Source organism: Tyto alba, unplaced genomic scaffold (assembly GCF_018691265.1).
Source record: "Tyto alba isolate M040663 unplaced genomic scaffold, T.alba_DEE_v4.0 Super-Scaffold_44, whole genome shotgun sequence".
Classification (NCBI taxonomy): domain Eukaryota; kingdom Metazoa; phylum Chordata; class Aves; order Strigiformes; family Tytonidae; genus Tyto; species Tyto alba.
In genome coordinates this window covers 6,446,975-6,465,266 of record NW_024881320.1, presented here as the reverse complement: position 1 = coordinate 6,465,266, position 18,292 = coordinate 6,446,975, and the positions used below count along the sequence as shown (strand labels likewise).

At 38.1% G+C, this 18,292-nt stretch overlaps 1 protein-coding gene across 19 annotated transcripts in view; it reads left to right on the top strand.

The window, feature by feature from the left end:
- Positions 1–18,253, top strand: part of RIMBP2 (RIMS binding protein 2) — a 153,512-nt gene extending 135,259 nt beyond the window's left edge. For 4 of the 19 annotated variants that reach the window (XM_042805403.1, XM_042805393.1, XM_042805406.1 and 1 more), the window contains 8 exons: positions 2,422–2,574; positions 5,521–5,705; positions 7,971–8,139; positions 10,258–10,323; positions 11,669–11,772; positions 13,546–13,617; positions 14,628–14,762; positions 17,188–18,253. In XM_042805403.1, coding sequence (XP_042661337.1) covers positions 2,422–2,574; positions 5,521–5,705; positions 7,971–8,139; positions 10,258–10,323; positions 11,669–11,772; positions 13,546–13,617; positions 14,628–14,762; positions 17,188–17,376 — 1,073 coding nt within the window. In that variant the 3' untranslated portion in view covers positions 17,377–18,253. Of the gene's footprint in view, positions 1–2,053; positions 2,327–2,421; positions 2,575–5,520; positions 5,706–7,970; positions 8,140–10,257; positions 10,324–11,668; positions 11,773–13,545; positions 13,618–14,627; positions 14,763–15,348 lie in introns of those variants that run through there. The other 15 variants (XM_042805402.1, XM_042805411.1, XM_042805410.1 and 12 more) reach the window with 9 other exon arrangements.
- Positions 18,254–18,292: the final 39 nt, after the last annotated feature.

The window sequence follows — 18,292 nt, the reverse complement described above, 5'->3', positions numbered from 1 at the left end:
TATTTCTTACAGAATCATCCCTATTCTGCTTTACTTATGACTTAAATTATATGTTGGTGTATACCAGAAAATCCAAAAAATAGTGCAGAAAAGATAATGGAATCAAGACACTATGGACAAATACATATCTGTTAAAACTTGCACTCTATACTGACAAATAAGAAACATTCACACTGAAAATCAGGAAACACATGCAAAACAAATGCAGGAAGATTTCTGTGAGCTATTAGCAGAACTTCACTCCATGAAGATGTAAAGTCAGTCTGGTTCCCGTCCCTAACCTGGACTTTAATTTGTGAATACTGTAGGACTCAGGAGGAGAAGCAAGCAGTGTTAGGCAATTCTCACCTGACATTTATGTGACTAAGAGACATCACAAATGGGGATTACCAGAAAGAAAAAGACTGATCATTAGGGAATGCTTTTATTTTTAAATATTAAACATTTTTCCCTTTTTCCCTTTTCATAGAATTACACTCAAATGCCTGTAGTGTAAAATAAAAGCAAAATCTCCCTAGTGGGCGCAGTTATTTTGCTATCTAGTAGATAGCAATTATTATTATTGAAAACATAGATAAGAAAACACACACAGCTATAACACATGAAACTGTGTTAGTGTCTTCAATATAGTATGATGGGTGAGAGGCTGATTCTTGTCCCACATCCTGGTGTAAACCAGGATAATCTTCACAGATGTCAATGGAATTACATTGGTATGAAAATGGTATGGAGCAGAATCAGCTCCAGGGAGGCTCTTGTGCTTCTTTTGACAGGTTATTTTTAGCTGAAACAAATAGCTCGTGGACAATGGTGTGAAAACTGTTAGATTTTCATGTCCTTTTTCTCTGCAAGCAGCCTTTTTTTCCTCAGGAGTTTTCACTTTTATGCTTGGACTACTTGAGGCAAGTTTTTTATCTAAGTTCTTTCTATTATGTTATCTGATAAAACTTTTTTTTTATTAATAGTGAGAGAGTAGACAGGTTGGTTTGAATTAATCCTTTGAGTTTCCTTTTAATTTTCATTTTAATTACAAAATAAGGGAAGTGATTAAATTTATCAAAGCTCACTTTCTGTCAACAAAGTTAGGACATGGAAACCACTAAGTAATGACTTCACTGTTTAACAGTTCAATAGCAACAGCTTAGGAATCAGATAAAGAAATTAATTTCTGATAGTCGATCTGTGCTCAAACAGATAATTAAATAGAAAATAAACTCTGGGGTTTTATTTCTTTCAGTGTACCTTAAAGAATAAATTAGTGTATTTTGTGTTATGTACAATCCACAAATGTTCTTTGGGAAAGTTCCATTAGGAATAAACAATAATACTGTCTAATGCTGGTAACAAGCAAACTGCTGACTATTATGTACAGTATCTAACTAAACAAATTATTTGCTGTGAATCTGTTGAAAGGCCTTACGTGTTTTCGAGTTCAAGAGTCCTAATTTATAACTAAAAGACTAGCGATTAAAATTTCTAAAGGATATGTATGCAATATTTCTTGCTTTCAGCATCATACTGTAATAAATCACTTTGAGCATAAGTGAAGCAAACTTAAACACTTGATAAAACTCTGCACAAAAGTTGCTTCCTGTGAGCCTGCTGGAACAAGATATGAACTGTATCAAGAGTTCAGATAAGTAAAATGTGGTAGAAGTAGGGTGTCCAAAAACATACAGTAGAGCATTGTATAAACTTGAACCCACTGTTCACAACTCCCACTGACAGGAAGTTTACTGTGAATAAGGGCCTCAAGTATGAGTTTTGAGGAAGGAAGTTATCATAGCTGTGTCGTTATAATATGTAGTTCCACAGAGTGAAAAACAGAGTAAAATAGAAGTGATGGAAACTTCCTAAGGCCGCTCTGGGAGGTTTAGTGGGAAAGACCTTCAAAACTGTAAGCATCTTAGGATTCCAATGATAAAAAATTTCTCCAAAATGTTCCAGAATTTAAATTCTTTGAGGTTTTTTTTTTCCATTAGGCTGTAAGTACTTTGGATTAGTATCTTCTTGCAGGTAGGATTTAAATAAGTTAATTAATTTTTGTTTTTAGGTTGATACTTTAGAAGGTGAAGTACAGTTTACAGTGCTCTTGACCTTGCAGATCTGGCAGGTAGGATTGTTTAAACCTCATAATAAAAGATGATTCCTATACAAAGATCTAACAAACAGTATTACACTGTATGAATTTTTAAAAGCACAAAATTCAGATACTTTAAAAAAAAGGAGATACACATTTATGTGATTCCCCTCCTGAAGAAGGATTTCTAGGGGCTGAGACATCTGGCAAAGCTTATGCAGTGTGTAGCCTTCCTGCTGTATGCAAGTCAGAAAAAAAGGTAGGCAAAGCCTGACCACAGGAGCCTCCACAAAGGCAACTATACAATATGTTTTAATAGATCATTCCCTTTTTCTCCATAGAAATTACAATGGACAGTAACAGTGAAGGCGGTCGGTCTCGGTCAGGTAGTGAGGGAAATATTTCACCTGTAAAAGAAGAAGCTTATTATCGCAGCATTGGTGGACACAAGAAATGGCCTCAGCAGCGTACCATGGCCTCTGAATATAGATACGGTATGCCGAACATTATTCATCCTTTATGACAGACACGTTTTAGAGCTGCGTGTTAACAAGTGCGGTTTCTGTATGGCAACATTGCATGCAAAGCAGAATGCCAAGGGAACTAGCTCTTAAGTCCTGTCTGCTCTCAGGTAAGTTTCTCCAGCTCAGCTGTAAGGGACAAACAGCCCTTAGTCCTCTGTCCTGAAACTGCTGTGCAGCCACCTTTCCATACTCGACTGACTCCAAGCACACTGCGTTGCATGAACCTCTGTGAAGCTATGCTGCTACTACTGCCAGTCAGTATTTACCGTATACACCCAAACAACCATTCATCAAAGTGACCATATTTCCACTTGATTCATATAGACTGGACAGGGACAAACAGTAGCTGGTATATCACAACCCAGCATCTTACCATAGGAAGCAGTTACCAAATGTTATTATGATTTATGGCTTGGGCTAAACAAAGATTCAGGGTCTTTTCAGTGACCACACAGGACTTTGGCTGTGTCACTTGGTGAAGACAAACATTACTATTATTTTTAGGAATAATTACATCATAGTGACATATTACATAAGACAGTTATACCCACTACTGATAGTATTTGTTGCTTCATCAACATAGAAATCATTACATGATCAACAACTCAGTTTTCGTAGTTCATAAAACACTAAATTGAAGCGTCTAACACTTAACCCATAAAAGCAGCCCAGGCCTTATATAGTGCTAAGAAATACATTGGGGTTTTGTTGATAGCCAGAATGAAACAAAAGGGGCCCAGAAGTTTAGGGAAATTGTAATTTAATGTTGAGTTTCAAAGCAAACATATCTGACTGAATTACAACTGGATCATCAGCTTGTGTATACCTAGTGAATTCAATGCAACTGTGATTGCAGCTGTGCAGCAGTTGGGAATCTGGCTGACTGCATCCAAAGACTTAAGATTTTACATACACAATTATATGTGTGTGTGTATGTATGATATACATAAATACCTCTTGAAAGAATAAGTGGCTATTGAACTCATTCAAAAGATTATTTGCTTTTCTGGTTCACTGAAGCAAACATGACTATTCTGAGTCAGGTTGTTACAGGCCAGTGCTGAGATACATTTGGCTACAATTCATTCATACATTTGGCTATAATTCATGTTTGCACCTAACCCCCATTAACTGCAGTTGGAGTTGGACGCAAAAATTGATACTTTTAATTTAAAAAACAAAACACCCTTCAACCCACCTCTCTTAGGTGGCCTGGTGGGCCTGAGTATGAACCACAGAACCACAACCTGACTGTGGGAGGAGAACAGAACAGAGAAGAATCCCATCCTTTGTGTCCCATTGCTTTCTGTCCCACATATGCCCTTCTCTCACACTTGCCTTCTGTGCTTTGTGCCTGCCTAAAGCTTCTTGGCTGGAATTTTTCCCTGCCCTTCTGCTGTTCTGCATTTTTTCCCTTTTCACATTCTTTCTTGTGCTCTGGACCCAAGAGTTACTAGCTGTTCCCTTAAAGCTGTGACCCTCTGAAAGTTTTTTCTGGTAGTTTAAAAATATCCAGTGTTGAATAAAGTGCACCTGATGTGGAGGTAAAAAAAGAAATCTTATCTAAAATGTTCCATATTAAATGTTCAAACTATTACCAAAAATGGGAGTCTTTAATTTGTAAGAGGTGATTACAGTAAAAATTGTATTAATATGAAAATGGTTTGTAAAAGTTTTGATATAGTTGAACTACATTTTCATCATAATTCATAACATTGCTTTCTCAATTTATTCATTGTGAAGGATTTTGTAAACCAGTTGATAAGTGTTGATTCAGCAAAGAACAAAAGTACATGACTCCCACTGAAGTTAGAGGGACTTGCACAATGAGCCAAGTTTTTCAGAAGTGTCTTCTGAATTTGAGGGCTTTGTTTTTTGGGACTTCAAATTCATAGGTCTTGAAAGAGCCTGTTTTTGAGGAAAGCATTACCATATGCTTTTTCAAAACAAAATTAAAAGCCTTTGAAATCTATCAATCAAAATACTCATTGTTAGCCATTTTGGCCTAATTTTCTAATTCAGTTTTACTGAAGTCCATCCAGTATGTTGTTGAATCATGAACTAAATGCATTCTCCAGGTCATTTGAAAAGTCTGAAAGATGTGCGAGACAACATATCAATTCTCACTTTTTATGTCCTAATCAGTTTGGTACCCTGCAGTGGACAGAGTTCAGTGCAGTGTCAAGTGTTGCGATATTTGTGGATGATCTTTCCTAATGAGCTCATGGTTAAATGCAGTCATAATTAACCATTTCTCCTGGATTTTAACACATCTTGTTAGTGTTTGGGTTGGTTTGGGGCGCTGCTGACTTTGTTAACTATTGACCGTGTTTAAACAAAACCATAGGCAGTGCAATTCCAACCCTGACATAACTAACACTACTGAAATATATTTCTTCTTGCCTGTCTGGAGTTAAGAGGTTATAACCATGTTTTAAACCTGGTACCTAAAACATGGTATGTCAACACAGCTGGGATGTGCTTTCTTGTGTCCATGAAGAGCAGAAGCAGCTGTGCTGGAAAACAGGTGGATCCAAAGCATGGTTATTTTTGCAGTAATGATGAAGCCTATCAGACTGATCATTATGTCACTCTTAACATGCTTCATTGACTTATGGCAAACTCTAGTAAACCTAACAGAAATTGCTTTCTTACCTGAGCTGTATTCACGTGTGTAAATGTCAGTGTGGTGTAGGAGATCAAAACCACATTCAGTGCATGCAGATTGTATATGTGTTCTTAAAAAATAACAACTTGATACTTAAAAAAACCCCACCAAGCTTAGCAAGCCATGCATTAAGTTATTGGGGTTTTTTCACTGAAGTGCCAAACTTTTTTCAAATATTAACTGGACTAGTTGAAAGATGAGGTCAACTTGTATTACTGAATTGTTTTTTTCTGGATTTACTTTCATAGATGGCTATGGTGGTCACGACCATCTTTCTCCAGATATTTATGAAGAATCAGAAACAGATCCTGGCACAGAAGATATTTCTACTCGAATATTTGTTGCACTCTTTGACTACGATCCACTGACAATGTCCCCAAATCCTGATGCTGCAGAAGAAGAGCTGCCATTTAAAGAAGGGCAGATCATTAAGGTGGGATCTAAAAACAAAGGAAACCAAGGACCCAGTATTAAAACAGGCTTTGTTCGTGGTGGAGAAAGCAACTTGTGTGACTAGACTCCAAGGTTTTTTTCCTCCAGAGGTTCAGGCTGTAAACCTCAATGGATGTGGAACCTAATACCTAGTGCTAATGGCTTAAAAATAATTAGGTAATGGGCAAAAATTCCAAAGTTGTTATAGATAGCTAGGGCCAGACTCAATTAGAAATCTAGATGCTAAGCCCAAAATTGTGACTCTGAAGCCCCCTGTGTCCATTGCCACAAACCCTGCAGGAAAAACTGCTTCAGAGAGGATGTCTTTGCTGCACAGGTACCGCAGAAGCACTCAGTGTTATACCTTCATACGTGCCAGAGCTGCTGTATTTTGTTAAATGCTGAATGCTCCTAGCTAGTGTACACTTAAGATTAATTGAAGTCCAGAAGTTAGGTATTTCTCTTCTAGAGTCACCTTCTTCTGAAACTGGGAAAACCTTTTCTGACTGTTTGGTATAAAATAGGCAAGTTGCCTTTAAACAGAGCACAGAAGGCCAAAGGGCTGTGTTTCAGGTGGCAGGGACAGTGTTAGGCTCTCTCAACGTTTTTAGCCAGCCCTCTATCCCAGCTTGCCTCATCTTACGGTTGTGCAGCTGCAAGGCAAATTTGTTCAGTTTGCTGATTTGATTTTTAAAAGCTAGCAGGTTTTTCTGTTAGATCAGCAAATATATTCATCTCCTCCTGCAGGCTTGTATCTAATCGATCTGGTGCAAAATGGGCAGAAATGAGAGAGGCAGAGGAAACAGCTGCTGATAGTCCCAGGGTAATGGAGATTTAAGATCTGAAACAGAAGCTGAAGAAAGACAGACTCGTTTGTTACACTACCCTTTTCAAAGATAAAATTGTAACTTATTAAAACACTGGCTGCCTTCCACTGTGTTGGATTGCATCATAACACAAATGTCCATATCCTAAATCACATTTTTTTAAATGTTAAATATTTTATTAGATATTTTGTTTACATCCTTACATAATATAAGATTTATGCCACAAATATGGAACTTGTTTAAGAGGTCATTTTTGTTTGCAAGAATGTTGATTTCACTCAGGTATTTTAATTATTTCTTCACACATATGTACATGTTTGACACTGAAAAGTTTAGAGAGATCTTGTATCAGATGTTTACTCTTAGTGATGTTTCTTTTATATTTGGGACCATGGTAATTACTGTGTGATCTGCTGCTTGGAATTTCTTATCAAATTGTTTCGAAGATGAGTTAGTTTTCATTTTCAAAATACTTTCTGTACATTACCTGAGCAGTGGGACGGTGGGGGGTCAGTATGAGGTCTGTCACGTACAGATGTTACGGTCACGTATGCTGTACTGTGTGAAGTAGTAGTGGTGAGAAGTAAGCCATGGATATATAGTGGTTAAAACTGAAAAAAGTTCCTGCTCTACAAAGATGAGGCAGTTCAACAGTCAGTTTTAATGAAGTTAGATTTGAACTGACAGGACTGGTGTGGGGTTTTTTATTTGTTTGTAAAGAAGATAAATAAACCAATTGACCCTCAACAAGGAACGGTCTAAATTCAGTCATCAATGAGGCCTTAAGAACATCGTGGTTTTAATACAGTCCTTGATCTAGGCCTTTGTATCATTAGTAGCCTTTATGAATTGACTCTGTGTTTGGAACTTAAGATAAATTTTGGATTTACCCGTTCTCATTGATGAAAATTCATGCTATTTTAATACCTTATTATATGTTTTCTGGAAAGACAGGAGCAGAGCTTAAGTCCATATACCAAGTATATGAAGTATTAGATAGGCATTTTTGATCATATACAAGTTGTTCTATTCAAAATAACACCACTTTGGCAGAGTTTTGCAAATGCTTATTTTTTAATATAGTTCACATGGCACCAAAAACGATGCCATATGAATAATGCCGTAAACATCAGTGTAAACCAGCAGGTACATTTTTGGCTCAGCACAGGGAGAAACTGATGAATTTTAATGGTATCTCTCACTTTTTGTGCATTTCACTGCTGACAAAAGAAGTCCGAATTCTGCTTATGTATCTGAAGTCATAATTCAAATTAACATAAAAATTCCAGTTCTGTAACAAGTCAGAGTAGTCAAAAAAGTAATGTAATTCCACAGCCGAGCTGTAGTCATCTGTCTGTGCTTTAGTAAGCATTTAGCCTGCATTAAAATTCCTAAATGCTAAAACCTTTGTTAACCAACATTATCACTCTGAATAACAGGTTTATGGGGACAAAGATGCTGATGGATTCTATCGTGGAGAAACCTGTACAAGAATTGGCCTTATCCCATGTAATATGGTCTCTGAGATCCAAGCAGATGATGAAGAAATGATGGATCAGCTTTTAAAACAAGGCTTCCTTCCTTTGAACACACCAGTTGAGAAAATTGGTAAGGGAAAATATATACACTTAATTTCTCCTAACTTTTGGGTGCTAATAACTTGGCTGGATCCGCTTTGCCTTTTGTTTTTATTATATGCAGATGCATCTAAATTTTACAGCAATTTACTACACCATGGGATAAATTCTGTGTCAGTATCTGGATGACTTTATTCAGCTAATATTTAATCTTGGTCACATCTTTTGCTGCAAATGAGGACTTGGATCTTCACCACTCATTACTTTCTTATTAAAAAAAAAAAAAATGGGTTTTTGTCACCTGAAAGATTTCTAGACACAGAACATGATCCCTGTGCTTTGGAGTGTGCTGTGCTGAGGTGCTTTGTGATACGCTCACTGCTGCAAAGCATAAAAAGAATCACTTATTTGTTGTTATTTTTACTCTTCTACATTTTCCTAATTTACCAATAATTTAAAGGGATGGTGGCAAAGGGTTATGTATAATCTTCTCTGGGATATCAGTATATATTATGAGATTTTATGGATATTGCAGTAACAAACCCTTTACAAAGCAGAGTTTGGCCAAACAATTCTGTGTTATGAACCATGTACATTACAGCATTGGTTCAATGTTGTACACAGATACACAATTCAAGTACCTTAACTTAGATTTATTTCTAAAAATAAATTTCATACAACTATCTCAATATGTTTTCAGATTTTCAACATGATTCAGAAAGTATAAAGGGCTGGAATTGGTCCAGTCCTGTTTAAAAGTGAACTGTAAAAGTGGTTGCTAAAAAACCCAAAGAAATCTTCTACAATTGTTTTCTTAGATTGAATAAGACGTTATTGTTTCCAAAACTGTATTAGTAAATGTGAGACAGATTATTTTTTGTTGTTCTTTTAAGATATTGAGATATTTTTAAATTCTCCATTGTCCATGAAAGGGAAGGATGATTCAAGTTCTTAAATGCTTAATTGAATTCCTAATTCAAATCTGTGTATTTATTTACTTCTGCCACATAAATACAGTGAATCCTCCTACCCACACGCACTTGCAAACCCCTCTGCCCATCTGCTCCTGTAGGTATAGCATATAGCACATACACCTACATGTACATTTATAGGACAAAAGCTTGGGATAGGTGCATGGTGGGACCTACAGATGTGCCTGAATAGGTTGGCTGCCTACAGCATTATTCTGCACAAGTAGTTGTTTTAGCACGGGTCTGCATCCTCTGAAGTCCATTAGAAAGAGATACCTGACCTGCTTCAGGTACATCTGTAAACACAACTAGGGGCCTGATGGGATTAAGAAGTGTCTAAATATATTTCTACTTTTAGCAACAAGGTCACATGTGGGTACAGAAAATACCTTCCTGAAAAGCTAAGGTCGAAACTTACTGCTTCAAGTTCTGCTCAATGCTCTCTGTTCTTAGCAACGACAGCAAGCTGTTGATACAGAACACTTGTGAAATGAAAACACTAATCTACATAGCTCCCTGTAATTTGAATGCTTTGGCTGTCTAACAGTCATATTTTGCAAATTTAATTGGATGTTTTTGTTGTGCTCAACTGGAAGTGTCTCCTGAAATAGCTGAGAAATCAGAAAGTCTTTATCTTGGAAAGAGGGAGAGGCAATTTCTGACAAAAGTGTTGCCCTGCCTTGCATATTCAGTCAATTCTTTTTATTCTGGGATGTTTCTGAGCAAGCTGTTAGCAACCTACCCCCAGCAGTTCACCTTTAAATATTTTAGCACTTTAAAAAAAAGCATCATGTATTTTCTCTTTAATATGGATTTAAATTGTTAGCCATTTTCAAAAGCAAAAAACCAACAAACGCTTTTACTAATGGATTTGGAAAGAATAGTTAGTTTGGCTTAATTTTAAACAAAATACCAATTCTGACTAGCAGGGATCCACGTGCTCAGACCTTCGCTGTCACAGAGGCTGCCCACGTGGATTTTTAGCAGAAGCAGTCTCTAATTGCCAGTCTGTCTCGTATTGTTACTCATATTTTTAATGTCATATCAGACACTTTACATGCTCTGTTCATATGACTATCTTTTTCTTAATCCTTTGCCCACATTAAATCCTTAAAAACAGAACTTTGAACAGCTTCATATCTTTTCTTCTTTTATTTATATGCATTCCTTTCCTGAAGTCAACTGTGACCGTTTCAAAGAGAGCACACGCTCTGTACACCGCAGATCCAGAAAGTCTAAAAGAGGTCTGTGCTAAGAACCAATAATTTGATTCAAGCTGTAAATTAGCTGAATTATTTGAGCTGTCTAGATTTATTTTTTTTATGCCTTTGAACTTTTGGAAACCAGAAGTTGGAAAATATTGTCACATAGCAATTAGCAATAGGGTCCTTTTCAGATCCTTTCCTTGGTCGTAGAGGGGCCCTTGACCCTGTGCAGCGGGCAGGTCTTGCCCCCGAGAAGTACCTCCAAGTGGAGAGCGCAACTCCGAGACAAGTGTTTGGGTAGCGGTCGGTCCAGGCTTTGGGGAATCAGGGGGATTGGGCCCCAGGTCTGTTGCAGTCTGTGCCTTCGTTTTGGATCTCTCCTTGTGTTCTGTGTTCCTTGTGTTCTCCCTTGCGTTGCTAGCTGGGAAAATGACGCCAAGCCACCCCCAGCCAAAGGAAGCGATCTCTGACTGAATGCTTCAGTGTCGGCTGGTGGGCGATGGCAGGGCGGGGAGCACGCGCTGCACTCCGTACCCGCTCCTGCCCCGGGCGAAGCTTTAGTGCCCCCCTCCTGCCGGAACACTCACAGGGTGCCTCCCAGCCCCAGGTTTCCTTTGTCACACTGCATAACGCTCATCAGACCTGCACTAACAAGCATGTTTCTCTTGCTACAGCAATCATCCGCAAGAATCATGCTAATAGCATTCAAATTTAAAATGAAGCCCATTTTGGACTTCTCTGTAAATGTTTAATAGCAATCAATAAGCATTTTGTGTCGTTCCTGGAAACTACAAATTTTACTTCTTTCCTTCTGTTCCCCACAAAGGAAACTTGTAAAATTGAACAGTACTCGAGAATGTGGTTTTCTAGTGAGAGTCTTGAAAATATTGCAAGCCACTTGCAAGTTCCTACTTCCCGTCTCACAGCAGAAAGTTGAAGAATGATCCCAGTCATAAAATTCCTTGTGATTAGGAGGGGGGAGTAGGCAGTAAATGTGGAAGTTTGAATAAAATGAAACAAACATGAATTTTGACTGTTTGGCTTTGTTATACCCTGGGAACCTCTGATTCTTACAACCAAGAATAGCTGAAAATTTCAGAACGTTAGTTTTGCAGATAAATACTGTTCAGAGGATTCAGTGGCTTAGAACAAAAAGGGCAAGCCAACTGTTAAAAAATTATTTATGAAAAGTACATACTGTTTTGAAACCTTTATCTGTGTTAGGAGGTTTGATAATCTGTGACCTTTTATCACTGTGCTAGAGAAATATCAACATTGTTACTGCGCTGTTGTGAAAATGATGTGGGAAAAGTTGTACCTTGTTTTTCTTTTCAAAATAACTTTGATAGCTTTCCTTCCCTTCCTCTCCTTGTGATTGGAACAGAAAGAAACAGGCGGAGTGGCAGACAGCATTCTGTGTCTACGAGAAGAATGGTGGCGCTGTATGATTATGATCCAAGAGAAAGTTCTCCTAACGTTGATGTGGAGGTACTGACAGAACTGTTTCCTGTGTTTATCATTTATGGAGCCATCACATAGTCGGTACTGAGAAGCACTGTTACACATTTACAGTGGTTGTGCAAAAAAAAAAAAAAAGTTCAGAATTATAAACACTGGGCAAATGTTTCTGGGCAAACATATATGACAAGCCTGTGACTTCTGTACAAATAGACCTGTGGTGCTTGGTCAAACAAAATCAAGGAATATTCTTTGTAGGATTTATTTAATATGGCTCAATACATTATAGTCAGCTATCTATATATGTTGTGCGATGTATGTGTACACATGTATATAACAAAAATCTGTACGGAAAAAAGCATGGAGCTATAAATAGTAGAGAATTATTATTTTCCAATTATTGTTTTCAGATTTCCTTTCTATGTTTCCACATATTAACATGATTATTTTTGAGAAGTGTCCTAGCTCACACTGATGAGCTGACAGTGACGCATGCTTTCAAATCTCTGTAACCTACAATTCCTTCAAAGAGCAGCCCTCCTCCACAGCCCCCACCAGAACAATATAGCACAGTAGAACAGCATTGATAATACAGTGTATTTTTCTCCTAATTGATCTGAACTTTTGTGATAATATGTAGTCTCTCTTTTTTTGTTGTTTGTTTGTTGTTTTTTTTTGTTTATAACAGTGTAAGGATATCTTAACAACTGAGCATTAGGTAGATCTTCGTTGTAGGTTTATCTTCCATTTACCCACGTACAGTCTCCCATCTCTCCACATTTGTTATCAGCAACAATAGAATCACTTTTCACATTGTCGTTGACGTTACATGGAAAGTCAAGAGTTGATGCAGTTTTCATTTATATAAGCATTGTGGTAAGAATGTCAGGGTACACTCAAAGCTCTAAAACCAGTATTGCATACCTGGGAGCTTCCTCAGCCTTTAAAATGTTTTGGTTTGTTTTGAAGTGGTGAATTGTAGGACAATTTGGATTTTTTTAGAAGAAAGTGAATTTTGAAATACGTGGGACTTAATGCTTTAAAACGCAGCCAGAGATCTCTTCTTTTTCTCACTGAACCAAACCTGGTTCTAAATTAAGGTGTTTCGTAGTTTGGGCAACAAATCAGATAAATTGTACTGATATGTTGCAAACATTTTATTTGTCTTCTCTATTTCCATGGCCACGGGAAAGAAATTAAAAATAAGTTTTAAAACCTAATTAAGTTACATTTAAACCCCAGGCAATTAAAAAGAGCCCAGTACACTGTTTGCAGCTCAGAGACTGGAGATGCCCATTACGAAGCCTTAAGTGAACGGAGGCCAGTGTCGCCCCCGGGCTTTAGCGCGGGGCGCTGTGTGCCGGGAGGGGCAGGGCTCGGCTGCTCTCGCGCCCGCAGTCCCAGCTCAGCTCCGTGCAGAGAGTGGACCTGCACCATGTCCCACCCCTGCGGCTTGTTCCCTCCTCACAGGACTGACTTCAAGGGACTGCTGAAGCCACATAGTTCGAAGGTTGTTCAGGTGGTTCAAGGCTCTGGGCAGATGAGGTCTGAGTGTCGCACACAGCTCGTTTGTCACAGGGAATCCTGTGGGTGCCTGGAACCCAGTGGGAGAGGTGCCAGATTTAGCAAGCTAAGAAATAAATTTAAAAAACAAAAAAAGGTTTTGCTCTCAAAGTTCAATTCGGTTTCACCGTGTCTTAACATAAAGGAGAGGGAAAAATATGAATGGATTTACTATTACGAAAGAAAATGTTAACCTTTGCCTAACAACATACACACAGTCACGTGCTCCTTTTTCTGCAGGCGGAGCTGACGTTCTGCACAGGGGACATTATCACTGTCTTTGGCGAGATTGACGAAGATGGATTTTACTACGTGAGTTGGTGCCTGTTTGGCCACTTCCAACTGCTCCGAGCTGTCGGAGCAGCCCGCGCGAGCAGGAGCCATCACCCGGGCGCCGGGAGGATTTCGGGTCACAGCCCCAGCTCCTCGTGGGGTGGGAATAGCAGTGATCCCGTTTCCACAAAAACATCAACCTCCAGGGCATGCCTGGAAGCGCTGTCAGGGAGGTTCCCAGGTTCAAGGTCCCTCCCTGTGAGGGATGTGGTGGAGCCCGAGACAGCGACCACACGGCACCAAAGAAGGTCCAACTCTTGCCCCTTCAGCACTTGATTTTAGGGGTGGCTGTTCATGCGGCTCAGAGCTGCCTCTGGCATTTTATATGTGCCTCGTTTAGTTTGCTGGAAAATGCACCTTTTGATCAACACGTACCTGTGCAAACATGGTGCTGACTTCTGATGGGTAAGGCATTTCACGTGGGAGATCCAGCCTGTCCCTACGCTAAGGTGTTATTTGATTAAAATAAATCGATAAAATATTTCAGTGGTGTTTTAAGCACTAGTTAACTGATCGTACTACTTTGTCATGCCTTTAACAAGAGGAACAGTTTAATCACAGGACACCATATTCCAGTGTCACTTGCCCAGCTGAACTGTCTTCAAGTTGGTAGTAGCTGCCTCTCTGCCTGTGTTTTCCATTTCCACAGCGTGCTGGCCGCAGGACACAGGCCCAGCTGCCCCAGATACATTTTTAGAAGTTGAGGCCCAAAGGAGTAATTCGATGGTCTTGGAAGCGCCTTTGTGGGGCCCAAGGCAAGGCAGGGGGGGACCTCGGCTCGGGGGGCAGGAGGGTTGGTTGCTCCCCGTGACACAAACGACCTCGCCCCATCTTTGGCCGTGTGTAACCGCTTCATGGCCCCAGTGACCCGAGATGGGTAGTTGCATTTTCTCACTGGCTTTGAAATGGTCACAAGTATTTCCTGACCTGCTTGGGCACCTACATTTGCTTTAATTAAAATATTTACTGAAATTTTCTTGATGTTGCAGGGTGAACTTAACGGACAGAAGGGGCTGGTTCCTTCCAACTTTCTTGAAGAAGTGCCTGATGATGTTGAAGTCTTTCTATCCGATGCACCCTCGCGCTATGTTCACGACACACCGATGCGTACAAAAGCAAAAAGGGTAAGCAACCGAATAAGAAAAACTTAAATTTTTATTTTCCATTCCATTCTATCTCATATATAATTTAGATATTACTTTTAACATTTTAAATCCATTTGCCCATTTAAAATTAACTTTCAAATACATAAAACATAAAGAGGACTTGACTTAGCCTTCCACGAGCTTGTTACATTTGTAAATGAAGAAACTAAATTTACCATTTGATTGCAGTCATTAGAGTAGCTTCAATTATAATTTGAGTTTAAGCAGCTTTTCCCTGGTGAAAGTAGTTACTTCCTAATGGCTCTAAACTACTCCTAGTACGTGCAGTATCTAGATGAAAGCAAACGTTCTTGTGGATGCGAGGCTGGTACAAGTGTTCCTTTAAATACAAGTTGTAAATGCAGCTGATTGACTGACAGTGTTCAACTTCTAATCCTTCCTCTTCCAACTGGCATTAGTTAATTGTACAGAGAATTCCCCTTTTATGAAAGACTAATCATGTTTAGAGTATCTCATTTTTGGTTTTGTTTCATCACTGCAATATTTTTATATATTATATATTTTATATATATTTTTATTTCTTTGCTCATCTGCTTGGAAACAGAAGAAGAGTGTTCATTTCACACCTTAATAAGGCAATGTAGCCTTCACGTAAGTGAGCAACTGAAGATACCAATAGAGATTTCAATTAAAGCTACCTGGCATTCTAATGCAAGTCTTGAAACTTAATTGTGGGGGAAAAAAAAAGAAAGAAATATGTCTCCAAAATCCTTGGCCACAGAAGAATAGGCTGTATGCTTTTATGCTATCTAGTCAAGTCAATATAGTTTTTTAGGAGACAAATCCTTTAAAAAGGATTCCTTAGAAATAAGTCAATTAGACCTCACTTTATATGAAGGTCAAAGTTTGGAACATATTTCTTCATGAGCTAAATGTTTATGTTTACGTAGAAAGGAGAGTTGGATGTCTAACTACCCTGCAAACAAAAGCTGCATATTGCATTGTTAGCCAACCTGGGATATAAAAATTCCAAGCTCCTGTAACAAGAGAAAAGCACAACACCCCCGACCCTTAAAGAACATACAAATGAAACTCAAGCTGATATGTACTGTAGTTTACATGGGTATAGTTGGTTTTGAAACTCATTACACTCAAATATAGCTACTTAAATTGTTTGCCTTAAAATGTGTTTTCCATAATCGATTATACCCCAGTTTGCCTAAGACCAACTATTAACAATTCTGAAAAAAATCCCTTTATATGGTACAATTTACTTGGATTTTCCTAGAAAGTGCACATTTGAAATACTAGCAACTGTTTGGTTTACCAATGCAATAAAAGTCTCAGTATGAACCATGCAGCTCACTGAACGAATGCATTAGACTAAATATATGGTATCTTCAGGTGTACGTTGGGGTGCTTTACCAAGTTGTTTTTTTTTTTTTTTCATTAGAATTAGACCTTGATTTAAAATCAAAGTCGGCTTGAAGCCCCTTTGCTTAACTCACTGTTGCACAAGCCAGTAAATCGCGAATGTTTTAACCTGAACTACAAGATAGTAGGGGTCCCTGAGGCATGGATTCTACTATGAAAATATCATCTTAATTGGTAGTAGCACATTTTGTCAGCCAGGCACTGTAGTTAGGACAGGCTGAGTATAAGTAGTTTTAGCATTTTCATTCAAGTGCTTTTGACAATTTAAAAAAAAAAAAAAAAAAAAAAAAAAATTGGTGTTTAAAATATCTAGGAATGCTGTCATCTAACTATCGTACAAGTATTCACCTTCATTCAGCAACCTCATAGCTGCAGCATACACATCAAGCAGTCAGGGTCTTTAAGCTTTCTTTGATTGCAATTAAGGTTCATTTTAGCTTTTTCTTTTTCCTTTTTTTTTTTTTTTTTTTTTTAAGCCAGTGTGCCATCTTCTCGAATATGTACATAAAGTTTGCTAGCCAATTTTTAAGAAAAGGCATTTAAAGATCATTAAAAAATAAGTTATCATGTAGCATTTTAAGTAATTTCTTCTAAAAACAGTTTGGCTTCTATACGTTTCTAATCTGTACTAATTTACACATTAATTTTTCTTAAATCTATAGCTACAAGTATCCTTAATTTTTGTACTATCAGAGTACTGAAATGCAAAACCAAAAGCAGTTTTGTGGCTTCTGGGGACAGAGTTACAACAAAGCAAGTGTATTCAACTCTTTCTTTAGAAAAGTATAACCAAACCAGGGCCCTATTGGAGTGTTTTCTAGTGTCTATACTTTTTCTCAAAATTTATGTATTTTTCATAAGCCCATACAGTATTTTAAGCCACAAGGAAGCAAGGAACCAGCCCTTTTGTTTAAGTGGGTAATGGAACAAGTGATGTTACCAACTTTCTTGATGATAATGGCTGTTAAGCTTTCAAACATTCAATAAATTATAACAATGTACCTAATAGGTTCCTCCTGAGAATACAGGTACATCACGGAGAGCACCATCCCCCACAGTTCATCTCCATTCTGAGTCACCTCCGTCACCTATGGGGTCTGGTAGTCCCGGGAGAGGCAGGGATATGTCCTCGAAAAAGAAAAAGGGGCTGCTTTCCAAAGGCAAGAAACTGCTGAAAAAGCTTGGTGCAGTGAAATGATTCATGTACTCCTGGACTTGTAAAGCTTCCAGTCTGTGTTTTTGTTGTTTTTTGTTTTGTTTTTGTTTTTTTTTTTTTCTTTTTTTAAACGTCAAAACTAGGGCTTTCATGACTATGCGGTACAACTATACCAAACCTTTGCATTTTTAACTCTGACATAATAGAATCATGTGACTTGCTTAATCAAAACAGCAAGAAAAAAGGAAATGGATGTGCTGTTGCAAGTATTTTTTCCTTAAAAAAAAAAAAAAAAAATGTGGGATTAAGACCAGAAGAACATGGTTTTATTCGAAGTCAACTCAACACCTGCAACTCCACTGGATAAACCTCAGCCTTTAGTCTCCTTAACCATGCGTGGGGAGAAGAAAACTCTATTCATTGATTCCTGTTCAGAGATCACCCCACTGTATCTAATCTTTATCATACACAAAAATGGTCTTGAAACTCCTAGTTTAATCAGCCTTGATGTTTTGCCTTATTAATGCACAATGATTTGTACTGTCTAATAAATATACAGCGTATACTTCGTATGTACTGTGTATTCAACTGTCTTCATCTTCCCTAAAACATGGTAATTTAAGATCAAGTACTATGTTACTGACTCCATTCAATGTCTGATGTAACTCCTGGGAGTTTGAAAGTGCTGTGCAAAATGCTTTCTTTTTGGTTTTTGCTTCTTTTTTTTTTTTCTTTTTTTTCCCCTCCCAAACCAAACCCCCTTGTATTGATTTCTTTTGTCAACATTTTCACCAAAATGAAATCAGATACAGTGTAAGTTATTCAGAGACTCACCCAGTTTCAACCATACAACTTTCAGTTTCAGAGTTCCTGGATCACTGTTCTAAATTACCAGGACAAAAACAAACAAACAAACAAACAAACAAACAAAAAAAAAAAAAAACCAAACCAAACAAAC